Raw genomic sequence first — 20,128 nt, forward strand, 5'->3', positions numbered from 1 at the left:
ATACCTAGGAATAAACTTAACCAAGGATGTGAAGGACCTATATACTGAAAACTGTAAGACATTTTTGAAAGAAATTGAAGAAGACACAAAGAAATGGAAAGACATTCTGTGCTCATGGATTGGAAGAATGAACATAGTTAAAATGGCCATATTACCCAAAGCAATATACAGATTTAATGCAATCCCCATCAAAATCTCAATGGCATTTTTTAAAGAAATAGAACAAAAAATCATCAGATTTGTTTGGAACTACAAAAGACCCCGAATAGCCAACGCAATCTTAAGAAAAAAGAACAATACTGGAGGTATCACACTCCCTGACTTTAGCTTGTACTACAAGGCTACAATAATCAAAACAGCATGGTATTGACAGAAAAACAGACACATAGACCAATGGAATAGAACTGAGAACCCAGAAATAAAACCACATAAATATGGACAGATAATTTTTGACAAAGAAGCTAAAAACATACAATGGAGGAGAGACAGCCTCTTCAATAAATGGTGCTGGGAGAATTGGAAAGCTACGTGCAAAAGAATGAAACTGGACTGCTATCTGTCACCATGTACCAAAATTAATTCAAAATGGATCAAAGACTTAAGCATAAGACCTGACACAATAAACTGCATAGAAGAAAACATAGGTACTAAACTTATGAACCTTGGGTTCAAAGAGCATTTTATGAATTTGACTCCAAAGGCAATGGAAGTAAAAGCTAAAATAAACGAATGGGACTATATTCATATAAAAGCTTCTGCACAGCAAAAGAAACCATCAACAAAATAAAGAGGCCACCAACTGAATGGGAGAAGATTTTTGCAAATAGTGCCTCCGATAAGGGGCTAATATCCAAAATATACAAGGAACTCATGAAACTCAGTAACAAAAAAACAAACAACCCAATTGAAAAATGGGCAGACGACTTGAAGAGACATTTCTCCAAAGAGGACATACAAATGGCAAATAGACATGAGAAAAAATGCTCAACATCACTAATCATCAGAGAAATGCAAATAAAAACCACAATGAGATATCACCTCACCTCAGTCAGAATGGCTATCATCAACAAGACAAATAGTAACAAGTGTTGGAGAGGCTGTGGAGAAAAAAGGAACCCTCATATACTGTTGGTGGGAATGCAGACTGTTGCAGCCGTTATGGAGGGCAGTATGGAGGTTCCTCAAAAAATTACAAATAGAATTACCATATGACCCAGCAATCCCTCTCCTGGGTATTTACCCAAAAAATCTGAAAACATTTATACATAAAGACACGTGTGCTCCAATGTTCATTGCAGCTTTGTTTACGGTGGCCAAGACATGGAAACAAACAAAATGTCCTTCGATAGATGAATGGATAAAGAAGTTGTGGTATATATACACAATGGAATACTATTCGGGGGTAAGAAAAGATGATACAGGAACATTTGTGACAACATGGATGGATCTTGAGAGTATAATGCTAAGCGAAATAAGTCAGACAGAAAAAGCAGAGAACCATATGATTTCACTGATATGTGGTATATAAACCAAAAACAACAAAAGAACAAGACAAACAAATGAGAAACAAAAACTCATAGACACAGACAATAGTTTAATGGTTACCAGAGGGTAAGGGAGTTGGGGAGTAGGAGATGAAGGTAAGAGGGATCAAATATATGGTGATGGAAGGAGAACTGACTCTGGATGGTGAACACACAATGGGATTTATAGATGATGTGATACAGAATTGTACACCTGAAATCTGTGGAATTTTACTAACAATTGTCACCCCAATAAATTAATAAAAAAAAGAAAATGAAATTAACAGCTGAAATAAAATTCAGGAATTTTATTAAATAAATAAATAAATAAATAAATGTTTCTGCTCTCATCATTCTGAAAAAAAAATGAGTTAGTTGAATTAAATTTCCAACTCACAGAACAAAACAAAAAAAGATGAATATAGCAGAGATCTATATGAAATGATCTTAAAAAACTCTAAGGAATCCACAAAACAGCTAGCAGAAAATACGTGATTTTAGTTCAGGTCACAGGATTCAAGGTCACTACATAAAAGTCAACTATTTCTATATGCTAGCAATGAACAATGAAAAATAAAAACTTAAAAATAACTCCAATTATAATCACATAAAATTGCTTAGGAATAAAATGTAACACAAGATGAGCAAGACATATGTATACAATAAAAACTACAAAACTTTGATGAAAGAAATTAAAGATGACCTAAATAAACAGAGAGATATGCCGTAATCATGAACTGGATGGACAGACTCCAATATTGTTGAGATGACAACTCTCCTAAAGCTGAGCTAAAGATTTATTGTAATTCCAATCAAAATCTTAACAAGCTTTTTTGAAAAGGTGACAAGGTGATTTTAAAATTTATGTGGAAAGGCAAAGGACCTAGAAGAGCCAAAACAATCTTTATAAAAAACAAAGGTAGAGGTCTTGCACTACCTGTATCAAACTTACTATAAAGCTACTGTAGTCAAAACAGTGTGATACTGGCATCAAGCCAGACATACAGATCAATGGAATAGAACAGAGTCCAGAAACAGACACACACTTATATGGTCAATTGATTTTCACCAAAGTTACCAAAATAATTCAATGAGGGGAAAAAACAGTCTTCAACAAATGGTGCTGGAACAACTTGATACCTATATGGAAATAAAAAAGGAATGTCTACCATCAGCTCATACTATCATAAATGGGACTATAAACCTAAATGTAAAGACCAAAATATTAATCTTTTAGAAAAAACAATGTAAATCTGGACACAGGATTAGGCAAATATTTCTTAAACAGAACATAAAAAGCATAAACTTTTTAAAAACGAAAAAAATTGACAAAATGGATTTCATCAAAATAAAAAAATTGCTTTCAGTAGACACAATGAAAGTAAACAAGGAAGCAAGCCACAGATTGGGAGAAAATAGCTGTAAAACATGAATCTGACAAACAGCTTATATGCAGAACACATAAAGAGCTATTACAACTCAGTAAGATAACTTCCCAACTCTAAAAATGAACAAAATATTTGAACAGACACGTCACAAAAGTGAAGTCGCCTATATGCACATTAAGATGCTAAACATCACTAGCATTCAGGAAAAATCAAATTAAGACCACAGTGACGTATTACTACACATCTGCTAGAATTATTAAGTTAAAATTACTGACAATAACAAGTGTCAGTAAGGACATGAAACAAATGGAACTGTCATATGTTGGTACTGAGAATGAAAAATAGTACAACCACTTTGGAAAAGAGTATTGCTATATGTTATGAAATTAAATATACACTTACATATGACTCAGCAACCTCATCCCTAGATATTTAACCAAGATATTTAACATAAAAACTGTATGCCCACACACAGAATTGTACATAACTGTTCCTAGCGGCATCATTCATAATAGTCCCAAACGAGTAACAACCCAAACTTTCTCCCTCAAGAGAATGGATAAACAAATCATGTTATATCCATCCAATGGAATACTAATCAGCAATAAACAGGAATGAACTACTGATACAGGCAACAGCACGGATATATCAGGGCTGCTTAAGGCTGTGGTCAGGGGCGAGGTCAACTGCAAAGAGACATGGGGAAACTTTTAGGGTGACAGAATACTTCTGTGCTTTTATTGGGGTTATGATTACACAACTGTATGCAATTACCAAAATTCATCAAGCTGTACATTATTTAAATGGGTTAATTGTATTTTATGTACATTAAACACCAATAAATTATAAAAACTTTTCAATGGCAAAAAACAAAGAAAGAAGATAAAAGCAGAAATTAATGAGGTAGGAAATAGAAAAGGTTGATCAATAAATCAAAATCTTAGTTTAAAAAAAGCGCCAAACTATACACTTAAAAATGATTAAAACAATAAGTTTTGTTATGTACAGTTTACCACAATAAAAAATTAATACAGCACTAGCTAACTTGATTAAGACAAGAAGAAAGCATACATACAAAACAAGAAATGACCAAGGAAAAGTAAGCATTGACGCAGAGAAATTAATGCAAAACCATTTTGCTGCCCTCTACACAAATAAAATTGAATATACAGATGAAATGAATAATTTCTTATGAAAATACAGATAAAAAATGATCCCAATAGAGAAAAGAACTTAAACAGGCTGATTTTTATAGAAGAAATAGAGAGATATCAAAGAACGATCCCAGGAAAAGACACAGCCTGGATGGTTTCACAGGGGCATTCTATCAAGCCTCCAAAAACCAGGTAATTCCACTGTACCATATTTGTCCCAGAACATTGAAAACCAAGAGCATCTTCCTCATTTTTTCTTTTTAATGAGCAAGAATAACACTGATGCCTAAACATGATGAAGACATTACAAAAAAAGAAAAGTACACACCAAGTACTACACAAAACATTAACAAACAGAATACAGCACCACCTTAGACAAACAACGACACTAAAGTCAAAAGGACTTTATTCCACAAATTATGGTTGGTTCAAGATTAGGAAATCCATTCATACACTATATTAATAGTGCTAGGGAGGAAAAATCATGATTATCTCCAGAGATGCTAAATAACCCTTGATAATTTTCAATATCATGCCTGATAAAAGTACTTAAGAAAATAAAAATGATAAAATATACATATACCTTAATCCTAAACCTAGCATCTTAATGAACAAATTGTAGAGACATATCCACTATGACCAGGAAAAAGGCAAGGATTCCCACTACCTCCAAAACTACTCAATACTACATTGGAGGTGCTTGCCAGTGCAATTAGGTAAGTCAATTAGAGTCATAAGAATTGGTAAAGGAGTAAAATTATCTGTATTTGTAGATGACATTATAGTATACCTGAGAAATGTTAGATAATTCATAATAAAACTAACTCAAACAAAAAAAGAATTTAGTAAATTAGCGGGATATAATATTAATATATAAAAGTTGATAGTCTTCATAAACAAACAATAATGAGAGAACAAAATGGGGAAAAACACATTTACAATGCAAACAAAGAAGATTAAGCTACTTGGGAATAAGCAAAAAATGTGTGAAAACTACGTTTTAGAACTCTCCCGAAAGACACAAAAGAAAATTTCAATACGTGGAAATAAATCTCCTTTCTTGAACAGGAAAACTCAACTCAACATCAAAAGATGTCAGTTCTCCTTAACTTAGTTTAAAAATTTAAAGAAATCCCAATAAAAATACCAACAAACTTTTTTATGGTGCTAGATACTGATATTCAAATTCATATGGAAAAACAAACATGAAAGAATAGCCAAGAAACTTCTGTAAGAGAAAAACTAGGAAGACAGAGTAATCTAACCAGACATTAAAACACACTATAAAATGTTTATAATTAAAATACTGTGGTAGTGGCTCATGGATATATAAACAGACCAGTAAAACAGAACAGAAAGTCTAGAAACATACCCAAATGTAAATAGAAATTTAAAATACAATAAAAATGTCTTCAAAATCACTGGGACAAAGACTGTTTTAATAAACGAGTGGGAAAATTGGTTAGTCATTTAGAAAGCAGTAAAATGAAATCCATACCTCACAAGATATAAAATACACTCCAAATAGATCAAGGATATCAATATATACAAAATATGACACCATACAAATGCAAAAACAAGGTGAATTCTTCCTTAACCTAAGAGCAGATAGAGACTACTTAACTATGATTTAAAATCCAGAGTCAATAAGTTGTCTTTTAGAACTACATCAAGTTAATAAATAAAACCAACAAGGATGAGGTGGGGACCCAAAATGGAAAAAATAGAAAGAAATGGACCAAAATGGAATAGAAAGAAAAAAATGTTTTATAAATGAATACTATAACCAGTGAAGGGAGGTTTGGAAAGAACTAAGAAATTTTGGAAAGCAGATTTTTGACTATATACTCATAGGCTAAAGACGAACCAAAAAAAAAAAAAGAACTGTACACTAATATTACACACTAGTTAACAGGCTTGGTTTTTACAGTTATAAATTAACACTTTCAAAACTTGTGTGTATTTCTGGACTAAGAAAATAAGTAAATACATTATGGACAATGAGAACCACATTTCTCATTGTTAAAGAAGGAAGTTACAAATAAGAGAAAAGGCTAGAATGAATACCATAGTGTACTGGAAATATCAATATGAACTCATGACTATATATTATATATATAAACAAATAGATAAAAATGTGTATCTGCGTATACACATAAATATATTTTCTAACTCAATTCACTGAGAGAGCCTGGAAGAAATGACACTGTGATATCAATAAATACACTGAGAGCTGAGATTTTGGTTTCTAAATACTGGTTCCAATATACTGTAGAGGAACCAGAGCGCCTTAGAGAAACGGCTGATTCCAGGCCTGGGGCAGGGAAAGTATAAGATGAGCCCAGAACATCTTGTGATGCCAGAAAATAAAGATGTCAAAAGAGGACATAGAAATCAACTTCAAAAAGTTTCTAATGGCCAAATCTGAGACAATCTAAGCAACAAAATAAATTGTAATAAAAGATTATATCCCATAGCATAAAATAAGAATCCATGCACCAAACTGATACAAATTTAATATTTAAAGAGAAGGGAAACATCTTCCTTTAAGGAGAATTCCAACTAATAAATGTAAAAGGAATGATGGAAATATGAAAACATCATTTGGTAAACTCTAAAGTAATAATTGTTTCAAGCAAGAATTATCAATGGATGCTAAAAGTAGTGAAAGAATAATGAGAAAGTACTCATATAATGAGAATATTTACATAGTCTCAAAGTCTCTCCCCCATAATTATACATTACAAAGAGGGAATAAATAGTCATCTTATAGTGGAAACCCTGGCAGACACCACCTTAACCAGCTGATCAGAGTTAGTATCACCAATAAGAAGACGACACACATACCTCCTGACATGATGAACGGAGTACACATGGTTTTAACTTTGCTGTTATTTTTGCTATAAATGTGTAAGTGAATTTAAAAATGTGTGACTAAAATTTAATTGAGAGATAATCTACAAAATAATAGGCCAATATTCTTCAAAAATACTGGCATATCAAGATTAAAGGAGACTAAGTAAAGGCAGCGTGTGATTCTGGATTGGATCTTGGACAAGAAAAAGGGCATCAGTGGGACAATTGGTAAAATTTGAATACAGTCTATAGGCTTGATAACAGTAACATTTATTTGATTTCCTAATTATAGTAACTTACTAGCTTTGATTATTGTAATATGGTTATGTAAGATGTTAATATTTGGAGATCTGGGTGAAGATTATACAGGAACTCTTTGTACTACTTTTAGAATGATTTGTTAGCTCTGGAATTATTTCAAAATGAAAAGTGTAAACTATATCCACATTTATAACCTAATACTCTGAAGTTCCCTCCTGGCCGACTCTTCTGCCATCTGTGACGCCCGTAGTTTCTCTTCACACTGATCCTTTTCCGTTTGCCTCCAGACATCATATTCCACTTTCATTTTCTCTAAATCCGCTAATCTGTTCTCAAGTTCAAGCCTAAAACAACAGATGATAATTATGCTACAAAAACTACAATAAGGATGACATGACAGCAGAATGTTTTCATTTGCAAGTAGATTTAACACAAAGTAAGGTAATTATGTACTTACTTTTCATCTTGTAATACCACAAGTTTTTGATAACCTTCTTCCTTGGCCGCTTGTACTTTACGTATTAATTCACGATCCTTTTCTACTAAGTGCACTTTGTGGTATTCAACAGCTGATTTGAGAATTTCATTGTCTGACTGTAATCCTAGTGTTTTTTTTACAGAGAAAAGATGTACCATGTTCAATGTTACTAAGACGAAAAATCACAATTATCAGCAAATGTTCATAAGCTGGTAATACAATTAGAAGGGTGTTACAAGTAAGCCTCTCGGGATACATATTCTCTCAAGTATTGTTATAGTGATAAACCTCTTAAGAGCAAAACAGACTAAAACTCAAGAGTTAATTTTTCTATGATTATTTTATTTAGTGTACACACACAAAAATGTTAATAAAAGGTTATATACAGTTATTCATTTGAATCTTGAGGACACCAGTCAGGTGATAACCAACGTGATATAAATACTTACTTCCCCTCTAAAAGGGTTCTCTAACTTAAGCCCCAGTCATCATAAAGCTGGCTGGAAGCAGAGTGAATCAAAGCATAGAATCCCTCAAAACCTATCATTCTAGCAACTGTTAGATTTCTAGAAATATAAATTGGGAACTTTCAAGTTTGTCCAATGAATTCACAAATCTCCCTTGTAATGAGATAGCAAAGTATTCTGCAGAAGGAAGAACTAAAACTCATATCTAACTCAAAGTTAAAAAAGAATACAAAACTAGATCCCAAACTCCTTAAATTCCTAAGAAAATTTACTCCCTAACTCTATGTAAATCCATGAGTCAATATAAAGTAGAAATTAAATATGAAAATAAGCTCTGTCTGAAACTAAGCTCTGTCTGAGGCCAGTTTAACTAACGACCAACTCAAGAAGAGTTACAGGCCAAAGGCAGCTTATTTAAGTACTTAAGAAAAGTCAGAAAGAAAATTTCTGAGGAATCTTGATGAGAAAGACATTCTAAAACTAAACTGGAGCTTAAAAACAAGCCGTGGCTGAACTAGGCTCAATAACTGGCTTCGAGTCTACATAAAAATTTTTTAAAAACTTAAAAATTGGGCCTAGAAGCCACTTATCTTCCTTACATTCTTTAGACTTCAAATGGCCTGAGACTAATAATCACATGATCTAAATCGTTTAAAATTATAAACCCAGGAAATATGGTATCCCATTTGTAATATTTCACTTAATGTATGTACTAATGAAATTACTATGATATAAACAAGATTGATTTTAAAAGTTAGATCACAGAATGAACATTCAACATATAAACAAAAACAATCCATGTGTTCTAAGATTAAAAATTCAATTAAGCTGAAAAATCTGGAAATAAAAATTCAGTTTGATCTATTTTAATAATTGTAGTTTATATGTGAAAATAACAGTGAAAAGCATGAGAAATTATATATTACCATCCAGTTCACTTTGAATCTTATTCCTTTCTCTTTCTAGCTCACTCTTAGCTCTTGCTGCCTCCAGTTTGATATTTGTTATTTCGAGTTTGTTTGAATGTTTAAGTTCTTTTACCTGTTGATAATTAGAAATTGAAATTACTATTGATTATTTCTTGCCATGAACTGCTTCCCCAAACACATCAGCAAACATCAGAAAACACTGTGGTAGAACAGTACAGCGTAAGTACTTTTGGGGAGGGAAGGTGTTTCAGTGCCTGGAACAGTACTTGGCACCAAGAAAACAGTGTTTTCCTCACAAAAGTGAGTCTTTAAAAAAAGCCTTGGTGACAAGAAGGCATTCTAGCTTTAAGGAACAGCATGCAAAACGTTACCTCGTTGCACCGTCACATTGCTTGAGGAACAATGAGCAATGAGTTACAGGTAGAGCAGAGGAAGGCGTGATATCTGTGGAGTTGCAGGAAATAAGCTTTATATGCCCCAAAAAAAGGTTGTGTGTCCTGTTGGCTATTGAAAGTGGCACAATCAACTTTGTTTCAGAAAATTAACTCTAATTGTAAATATGGTGGCTTAAGAAACTGAAAGTAAAGAAACCAATTAAGGGCAAAGAACAGACAAAGGGGCCAAGAAGAAAAGATCAATTGAATTTGGTAACTAAATAATGTATGCGTACATGTGTGCACGTGTGTGTGTGCATGTGTGTGTGTGCATGTGTGGTAGTGGGAGTATAAAATATATAATTCTAATTTAAACCTTTATTGTCAAAACCTGATTATTTTAAAGCCCCAAGTGAATGTAAATAATTGTCAGTTTTATATATAATTAATCCCTCATATATCCATTTTCAGTCTTCCCTGAGATATCTCTTGTAAACAGTATTTGTTCATCCATTCAATAAATATCTACTGAGCACCTCTTAAGTGCTTATGCGTTTTAAGAGCTGGGAATAACAGCAGCAAACGAGAAAGCTTCGTCTCTCCAACCATCGGCACTCCTATCACATTTTCCACGTCCCTTCCCCTTGGTAAGGTGCATCTGACATTAGGTACAGTACCATAACGAGGATTTAACCACTAGAGACATAAAGGCATAAAACTGCATTCTGACATATTACACTAATGTATAACACTATGAAAACCACAAATATATGCAAGCCAAATACATAAAATGTAAGATGCTGGAAACAGGAGGGTGAAGGATGATTTACATGAGTGTAATAACAATCTATAAAAACTGGACAGTTAGAAACAACTTAGGAAGCTGTCCGAGAGCCAAAGAAGGTAAAGGTGAGAAACAGAAGTGTCTTACTGGAAGAGACTCCATGTCTGAAAGGTCCTGAAAACATTGTAAGGAATGGTTCAGCGCAAAATGCCCAAGTAAAGGAAAATAGAAAAGCAAGTACTATACTGCCTCTCTACTCTCTACCACATTAAAATGCATCCCTCCAAATTAACTTAGAGTTTTTAATGGCAACACGTAAAATGAATACCTTGTGCTGACATCAGTTTTGCATTTTTAAATCTTTTTGAAATTCTTTTCTATGAAAGCAAGTTTCACAGAACAGTGTTTAACTACATGATTGCAGCTAAGAACTTATATTTATTTTAATACTTAAACTTTCTGTGGATTGGGTTTTACTGCATTATAATTTCATGGACACAGAATTTAAACTGCAAGCGCTTAAAATTTTTGAAGAAATATAACTACAATGAAAAGCCAATCTCTAAGACAAATGTAATTATAACCTGCTATTATGTACTGACTGTAAACGGTTGAGAACGACATAGTAGCTCATTCACACAGCACAGTAGCTACTTTAACTATGAAGTGAAAAATTAGAGCCATCTTATTCTGTAGGATCTTGATTCATTCCAACCAGGACCACGGAATAAAAACCTATTTCTTAATTCACTGCACCCTGAGATTTACTGAAATGAGAAGACACTTTTCAACTAAATTGTAATTATTGAAACTGAAAGAACAGTGGACAGGAAGTCAAACAACAAGTGCCGTCTGTCTCCCGGTCTATTTCTATACTAAACTAGTGGTACCTGCTCAAGCAAGGCGCTTGCCTTCTCTGCATTCCAATTTACTCGTCTATGGACCTACGTGAGTTTAAGTTTTTCTTTAGTGTCACAATTGTATAATCCTAAAATAATGACTGCACTTATACTAATATTAATTAACTTCCTAAAATATATTTAAAGGAATTTTTATTTATTAAAAATGAAAAACATTATATGAATATTTATCGCTTACGTATGACCAATAGTAGCACTTTCTAGGAGTAATCTGAACCAAATCCCAAATAGTCATAATAACGTTTCTTTCTGCCTCTACATCCCTGGTTCTTAACCTTCTTTGTGATCAGGCTTCAAAAATCTTAGAAAAACTAGGAATCTTTTCCTTAAAAAAACCGCACAACTGCATATAATTTAAACAGATTCACACTCTTCTGAAGCTCCATGGGCCATGCTACCCTGTTTATTGGTTTGTGTGTTTGTTCAAAATGTTTTCTATGTAGATTCTGGCCTTTACCATTGTAAAATTGCTTTGTGCTTTTGACACAGCATAATCAAGTATCCTGAGATGACTCCCTATTACTACTAACAAAACTTTAAGAAATGTTTTTTTAAAATGGCAATAGTAGGCATTTTACAGAGATATGCAAAAAAACTATATATGTAAGCAAGAAATAGAACTATAGGTGAAAAAACTTCTTGATGGAAATTCCAAAGAGCCGGTACCTACTGAAAACCTGATTTTTTTTCAAAGATCTGAGATGGTGTAACCTCATTAACTTCGCTAATAACAATTAACTCTGTGGCATGGCTTCCTTAAGGCTGCACATTCTACTGGAGTTGTAAGATCAAACGTCATGAGGTAACTAGAAGAATTTATCTCATTGAATGTGAAATGCCTGCAAGGTCATCATTCTCAGGCCATCTTTAGTAATACTTTTTAATCTAAGACACAGTTATATTGACATAACTCCATTCAAAAAGCTAACAAACATTTACAAATTTGAATACACCCCAGGTGTTCCTTTGCATTGCAAAGAACCATTTGCTATAATTGCAAAATGTTGAAGAAAACTTCAAGTTACAAAGAAAACTGACAATCATGTTTGAACTATTATTTCAAAATTTATCCTTCCAATGAAATCTTTTTAGATGCAATGTTTCAAATGAAAACTTGATTCACTTAAAGAGAAGGGTGATTTTTAATACACCATTTATATGCAAAACAATGCAAGTATGCCTTTAAAAAGAAAGGCAGCTCTTTGCACTATTAATAAACAAACAGAGAAATAATACTACACTAAAATGCTCTTCTTCCTTTAGCAGAGTAGGAGAAATCATCTATGCACTAATTCTAAAAAGAAAGAGCACTAGAGAAGAGCATGTGCAGAAAAAGAAGAAAAATCAATGTCAGGATACAAGTAAGCCAGGGAGCTCAGATAAAATATGCTGCCTGAAAAGTAAATACTTGATAGTCCCCAAGAGAGTTAGAAGCCATAGCAAAAGCCAGCTTATCCAATGTCCTGTAGCTCCCTCTATGGTTCAGGTTATTCCAGCAGTTCAGTTTGGCTCCTCGGGTCGTTTTAAAAATACTGAGTATTCACTATTTTTTTTCTTTTTTACAGAATTGAAAATTAATTTATACCAGAATTACAAGAAAAGTATGAGAACTCCATGTATTGTTAATTTACTTCTTCGTGTTTTGCATCTATTTCGTTGTATATTTGATATCTATCGAATGTATAAAATAATTACTTACAGTTAATCAGGAAGCAATCAAATTATTTATTTTCTAAAAGGACTTACACAACCTTAGCATGCAGGAAGGATTCTTAGGGATCAGCTAGAACAATGCCTCATTTCATCTACAAGGAAATTGGATCCCAATTTTACTAAGTTAACTTGCCTAAAGTCATACACATAGTTATTGATACAGTGAAGAAAGAAATTAGTTAACCAGGTCAAAGTTATGCATTGTTTATGTTATATCATTTTCTCATGTAAGAATATCACAAGTGTATAATCATTGCTATTGTTATTTTCATCACCAGCTATTTATTATGTTCAATACTATCTTTAATCTTACAAAAATCCTGTAAGAGATAGGTGTTAGGTTGGTGCAAAATTGTGGTTTTTGCAATTGTTTTTAACCTTTTAAACCACAATTATATTATTGCACCAACCTAATATTATTCCCATTTAAAAGTTAAGCAAGTCAGAAGTCACATAGGTGGTGAGTGAGATGAATGAGTCAGGACTCAAAGGTAGATTCATCTGCTTCAAAGCCCATGAACTTTTCCATTGCACTTCATTACCTCCTCCAAAACGACAGTTTTTAATTTCTAAATATACCTGAATTTCAACGTCTAAGCTCAATTATGAGACTATACTTGACTTAAAACATTATAACAATTAAAAATCTTATTGTATAATTTTCACTTTCTTTCTGCTGTCAGCCATGTCTAATGAATTAAATGAGACACTGGCTACAAAACCACTTTGTAAACTGTAAATTTACAGATATTGAAACAAAAATCTGAAATGTCACTAGACATATAATCTGCAAATATAAAAAAGTATGTGTTTGCCATGGAAAAATTGGGTAAATTATCTCCCAAGAATGGCATTTAATACATCTAATATTACGGTGTTGGCCTTGCAGGCACAGAAATCCAATTTTGTCACCACACTTAAGACTCTCAACATTAGAGTTACATGAATAAAGTTTACAAAGAGTGATCTATAAAATCAGAATGTCAGTTTATTCATTATGAGAAAAAAACTACAATGGAAACTAGAATGCTCAAAGTCTGAAGGACCAGTGCACTCTCTTACTATAGACAAAATTACATGGAAGTCAAATAACAGAAAGTTGATTGGTGATCATTCAATCAGACAAATGGAATGAGATCAATTGTATCATGGCACAAATTGAAAAAGATTGGTGTATATTCCTTTCCACAGTAAAAAGGATCTTTTCAAGGGGCCAGAATACTTATTCTTCTGACTAAAACTCTCCCTTTGTCACAAACACTGCCTGAGTCTGCTCACGTAATTCCTTGGCCAAGGGATTTATGAGGAACACAGTATTATTTTAGATAAGTTCATATAGTAAATTCCTTCTGGTCTGGGAGCCATTTTGGTTTTTAATGTGATTTTACATTACTCTGATAGAAAATACATATTTCATTGATTTAGTAACCAGTCTTATTGTGAAGTTCTTAGAGATGCCACCACTACTACTACTACTATTACTACTGTGTTTCCCTGAAAATAAGACCTAGCTGGACAATCAGCTCTAATGCGTCTTTTAGAGCAAAAATTAATATAAGACCCGGTATTATATTATATTGTATTATATTATATTATATTATATTGCATTATATTATACCTGGTATTATATTATACCCGGTATTATATTATATTATATTATATTATATTATATTATATTATATTATATTTTATATTATATAAGACCTGGTCTTATTTTACTATAAGATTTATTATTTACTTATAGTAAAATAAGACCAGGTCTTATATTAATTTTTGCTCCAAAAGACACATTGGAGCTTATTGTCTGGCTAGGTCTTATTTTCGGGGAAACATAGTACTACTACTGGCTAATATAACAACAGCTCTATTTGGGTGATATATATTAAACCTTATGCTAAATGCTTTATGCAAAATATCTCATTTAATCTTTGTCATACTCTATAAGTTAGGTATTAGTCTCATTTTATAAAGGAAAACATTAAAGTTTTCAGAGAAAATGTAAATCGCCCAGGTTCACAAAGCTAGTAAGGGGAAGAAATGACATTTGAATCCGGTCTGATTCTAGAGCAGATACTCTTATTCCATAAAATACTTTCGTCATTGCAAACCTATTTCTGGTTACTAGATTCCTAATATATACTATTTAAGGGGGGGGGGGGGGAACCTCTAAGTTCCTGAGAAAACTCTGTATATAAAAGATGTGCAAACTGTTACATTCTTTTTAAAATAACATAAAAGCAGATTATGCTGTTAATGTTAATTTACTCATTTAACATTTATCGAATGCCTACTGTGTGACAGCACTGCTCCAGGAGCTGGAGCTACAGCAGTAACAAAAACAATGTCCCCATGCTCTTGCAGCTTGTATTTGGTTGAGGGAAAAGAAGTGGGAAAGAGAAGGAGAGACAAAAAATAAATATAAGTACATTAGATGGTGTTAAGAGCTATGGAGAAAAATAGAGCAAGGAAGATAGAGAGTAGGGCAGAGGAAGAGGGAAGACGGTATTTTACAAAGAGAAGACAAGAAAGGCTTCTCTGATAAGGCAACATCTGAAAGAGATGAGGAAGCTGACTAAGTAGATACGTGAGGGAAGGCCATGCCAGGTGGGCAGGTTAAAAGGCCCTGAGGTAGAATTAAGTTTGCTCAAAGAAGAGTGAGAAGGCCAATAATGATGGAGCAAAGTGAACGGGGCGGGGGGTGGGAGAGAATGGACTGTGATGTCAGTGGAAAGATTGCAGGGGCCAGATCACATAGACCTCTGAATGCGTAAAGAGTAAAGATAGCAGTAAGAAGGCGACTGGAAAAACGGAGCCTAGAGAGGTCATGACTTGGACTAGAGTGATCACAGTGGAAATGATAGGAACTCGTCAGATTCTGCACGAGCCTGGAAAGGAGGATGACAGCATAAGAAAAGACTGCAATACAGAGAACTGAACTATTTAAATGCAAACTTTCTTTGTCATGTATACAGTGTCAAGCACTCTGAAAAATGAAGTAGAAATATAAGATGACTTACTTTACTGGTCAACGTATTGATTTCCCGTTCAGCTTTATGCAATTTACTGATTAAAACAGTATTTTGTTCATTGCTTGATTGTAGTTCTTTTTCCAAGCGTTCAACCTGTAGTTTAGCTGACTGTTTTTCAGCCTTTTATTAAAACAAAATATTTTAAAGTTATATGAAAATTAAGTAAGCACTATTTAAAATACATGTACAATCATACTACCCTAAATTATTCAAAATCTAAACAATATTAACGCATACGAAAGTAAAAAAGAGTTTTCTCTTTGGTATTTGGTAGATTTCAAATGAAAGATGTTTGCTCCGGGAAGCACACAACAAAGCTATCGGGAACAAACAACCTATCAAGAGCCACCAATGAAATAAAACTCATACACTTCTCTTATGAACGTACTCACTTGACACCTATTTACTCTTATTACTGACATAATTCAAACAAACATTTTGGAGGGTTTCAAATCCAAAGCAGATATGAAAAAGCATATTAGAAGTACAAAAGAGGACTCATTTATAAAAGTTAAGAACTGAACATCTAAAATCAATGGAGATTTTAAAAAAGAGATATAAAAATTCAAAATACTCAATTAATTTGGAGCCTTCGGAAGTGTGGGTCAAGAACTCAGTATCTTAACCTCATGACATCATAAAGATTCTTAATAAAGTCTGTAAGTTATCGAACACCCTTTCTGGTTGGTAACACTCACAGTACTCTAGTTAGGGAGGAAAAACTAAACACTTTTCAAAAATATTTCTACTCAAAATGGTTAAAATAAAAACATTTGGCATTTAAAGGGTAAGCTTCAATTTTGTAATATCCCATCTCCTATATATCTCAAATATGATAAGGAACGTATTCAAATAAATCATAAAAAACCTATTTTCCTCAAATATAAAATGATACTTTTGGTGCACAATAATAGCCAAAAAAAGTCAAAAAAGAAAGAAATGCTTGCTGTCATGTGGTTATTTTCATTTCACCAGACAAATTGATAAAGAATTAAATATTGGGTCTTCTGAAAATGTTACAATGAACTTCCCATGTTTTGTCATCATTTAACTTGTCCTAAAAATAATCACTCTAAATGACCTCAATGCAAAGTTTCACATTGGGACCACATACGATATTCAACTGCAACCATCCACTTATTCTGTCACTGTGTAAATACATTAAGAATGGCAGGATGGCAACATAAACAGTCTCATTCTGAACTGCCTCAAGTCTAATCCGGTGACAGTAACAACCTTAGAAAAGGACCAGTAAATACTATCAAAAGCTTCATCCAAAAAAATAAAAAGATGACTTCTCTTCAAAACATATCAATATACTCCTTGTACCAGTTTGCTGGCTGGAAAAAACAAAATTACTATTTTGGATGTGGATATTGGATTTTGATTACAAATAAGGTGCCCACTAATTACCCTCCAACTCAAATCATTTCATAACTATCTAAGTGAAAAAACAAAACTCTTTGGATTGCTCAAAATAAACCAAAACAATCAAACTATTAGGTTGGTGCAAAAGTAATTGTGATTTAAAAGGTTAAAAATAACTGCAAAAACCACAATTACTTTTCAGAAATAGTATATTTGCGACCTGTTAGACACCTAGAACTAGGAGGAGTAAGCAAATCGGAAAAGATGGTGAAGGGAGTATCTTGCCACTACGGCATACGTTATTTTGAGTTGAAAACATTTGAGAATCAACAGACATAAAAAAAGGGTTTTTTTCCTTAACTCATCTTATCTGCCTAAAAACAGAGACTCAGAAAAGAATTTAACTGCTATAAATTCCCTCCCCAGGGATTTCATAACTAGGGAAGACTGACTCCCATCACAGGAGACAAGAAATCAGCATCAGGATAAGAAATCATCTAAAGAGACATTGTCACAAAACTGTCATTATCTCCCACCTATTTTCCTTAAGGTCTATTATTTTTCCTAAAAGTTATTTGTTTTCCCATAAGTGCCCTTTCATCTCTTCTCCTTTCCCTATTAAGAGGATATACAAGACGGAAATTCTAACAGCCTATTTGTGTCACATTCTTCTGTGAACGCCTATGTACATATATGAGCAAAAACCTGTGTTTTCTCTTACTAATGTCTCCTGTCAATTTAATTCACAACCCCTAACCACTGAACTTAAAAGGATGAAGGAGAAGTTTTTCCTCTCCAACAATGGAAACCAAGAATTTTCACTGGAGAATACCACTGGGAATACCAGCCTAGCTCTGCCAGCTTTTACCTTTCTCTAATGAACTCAGGGAAATAATTCAGTGAAGACTTGCATGCATTAGTAGCCAAGTCGAATTTTATTACTCTGGGAAAAGCTGTCATAAGATATATAAGTATGGTATTTCTGTTTAAACAGGACTTATGATTTTAAGATCTTGAATTCCAGTATAAGGAAATAACTATCTAGGAAGAAACTGTTCTTTCTGGTTTGAATGACTTTAGCTTTCAGAAACTCAAATAAATTGTTTTGGATGCTGCATATTCTATTCTGTAGCACTGTAAGAGTTAAATCATTTCAGATAAGTGACTTGACTCTCAAAGAAGGAATAATCCCTTTCTAAATGTGTTGCATAGCTACTGCTTATGAATCAATACCTTTCCTCTTTACAAAAAGAAATATACTCTTGGGATTCCACAAGTGCATCAGCATTAGATTGGTAAACATACATTTATGCTCTAAAAATCAAAGATCTGTCAATTCCTCTTAAAAAAAAAAAGTAGATAAAAATGGCAGCGTGAGGTGAGCCTCTTGAAATCTCCCCTGAAATTTACAACAAATTGAACAACTATAACTCCACAGAGGAATTCCTCCCCACCAGACAGGCAAGACTAAGAGACCCACTACTGAATTCACCTAAAGGTGGGGAAATTGCGCGAGCGGGGGAGGATGGGAGGGAGAAGCACGGAGACGGTGCCGTGCAGGCGCAGGACAAGACCTAGCTCAGTGCTCCGAGCTCGCTGCATCCCGGAACTACTGCAGCTGCGGGAGAGGGAAGAACATGGACTGCCAGGGCTCCGTTTATGGCCCACAGGGCTGAGGGGGACAGCATATCACACGGCTGAACCCAACACTCACGGCAGAGACCTCGGAGCAATTACTGAGGGAAGAAGGCTGAAAACGGTGGTGTAATCCCTCACTGCCGAGCAGAACGGAAGCCTTAGGCACTGAGACTAGCTGCCCCCTCCCTACCCTCCCAGGGCTCGCCCCATCCCCATCTGCCCGGTGCTAGAAGCGGAACAGTAGCAGTGTCAGATCAAAAGAACAGAATATTTGCTGTTCTGAGAACTGTGGACCGCAGACAGGGACTCACAGCCCAACTAGTTCTGGCAAAGGGGAGGGAGCCGTGGAGTGAGGGCTGGCTGAGGTGGTGGTCGCCGCCATTGCTCTGGGCCACCTCTCACAACCCACCCCGCCCCTGTCCCCACCTATCTGGGCGGATCCCTGCAGGAGTAAACAGAGCTGCTGAAACATACAGGCTCTGAATCTGGTGCAAGAAGAGCTTTGGAACTTCAAAAGCTCTCCACATCCTCCCATGGAGGTGGCACCCTATGACCCAGGTGAACTATTCACAGAGGAGAAGCCAGCCCTCCAGGGAATCCCCCCATTGTGTGAGAAGCCAGAATAGTGCAAAGAAACTATAACACTACAGTGTGAAAGAGAATAAAAGGCTGCAGTAGGAGAGAAAATAAAACATTCTACCAACACCTACTTTGGAAAACAAAAGAAAGACCTCTTTCTATCAACCTGTTGCAGAACCCACTCCTGTAGATGTCTAGCAAAAAAAATAAATTCATTAATTGCCATGAATAACCAAGGCAACAAGACAGCTCAGAAAGGAAATAAAAGTCTCCAGAAAATGAACTTAAAGAAATGGAAATATGTGACTTAAATGACAGAGAATTCAAGATTGCAGTTCTTCCAAAACTCAGCGAGATGCAAGAAAACACAGACAGGCAGTTTAATGAACTCAGAAACACAATCAAAGAACAAAATGGACACTTTACCAAAGAGATTGAAATTTTAAAAACAGAACCAAAGAAAATTTCTGGAGATTAAGAACTCAATAAAAGAAATGAAAAATGCAATAGCCAGCTTAGGTAACAGAGCTGACCAGATGGAGGAAAGAATCAGTTACACTGAAGAAAGAAATCTGGAAGTGACATGAATGGAAGAAGAAAAAGACTTGAGACTTAAAAAAGAAATGAAAGAACTCTACAAGAACTTTCTGACTCCATCAGAAAGAGC

General features: G+C 34.2%; 1 protein-coding gene across 2 annotated transcripts in view; it reads right to left on the reverse strand.

The window, feature by feature from the left end:
• CEP83 (centrosomal protein 83) overlaps positions 1–20,128 on the reverse strand; it is a 113,305-nt gene that overhangs the window by 24,213 nt on the left and 68,964 nt on the right. For both annotated transcript variants that reach the window (XM_033118247.1, XM_033118246.1), the window contains 4 exons: positions 15,865–15,996; positions 9,054–9,168; positions 7,640–7,784; positions 7,377–7,526 (listed from right to left, as the gene is read on the reverse strand). In XM_033118247.1, coding sequence (XP_032974138.1) covers positions 7,377–7,526; positions 7,640–7,784; positions 9,054–9,168; positions 15,865–15,996 — 542 coding nt within the window. The remainder of the gene's footprint in view (positions 1–7,376; positions 7,527–7,639; positions 7,785–9,053; positions 9,169–15,864; positions 15,997–20,128) is intronic.

The sequence above is a fragment of the Rhinolophus ferrumequinum genome, chromosome 10, assembly GCF_004115265.2.
Source record: "Rhinolophus ferrumequinum isolate MPI-CBG mRhiFer1 chromosome 10, mRhiFer1_v1.p, whole genome shotgun sequence".
NCBI classification, from domain to species: domain Eukaryota; kingdom Metazoa; phylum Chordata; class Mammalia; order Chiroptera; family Rhinolophidae; genus Rhinolophus; species Rhinolophus ferrumequinum.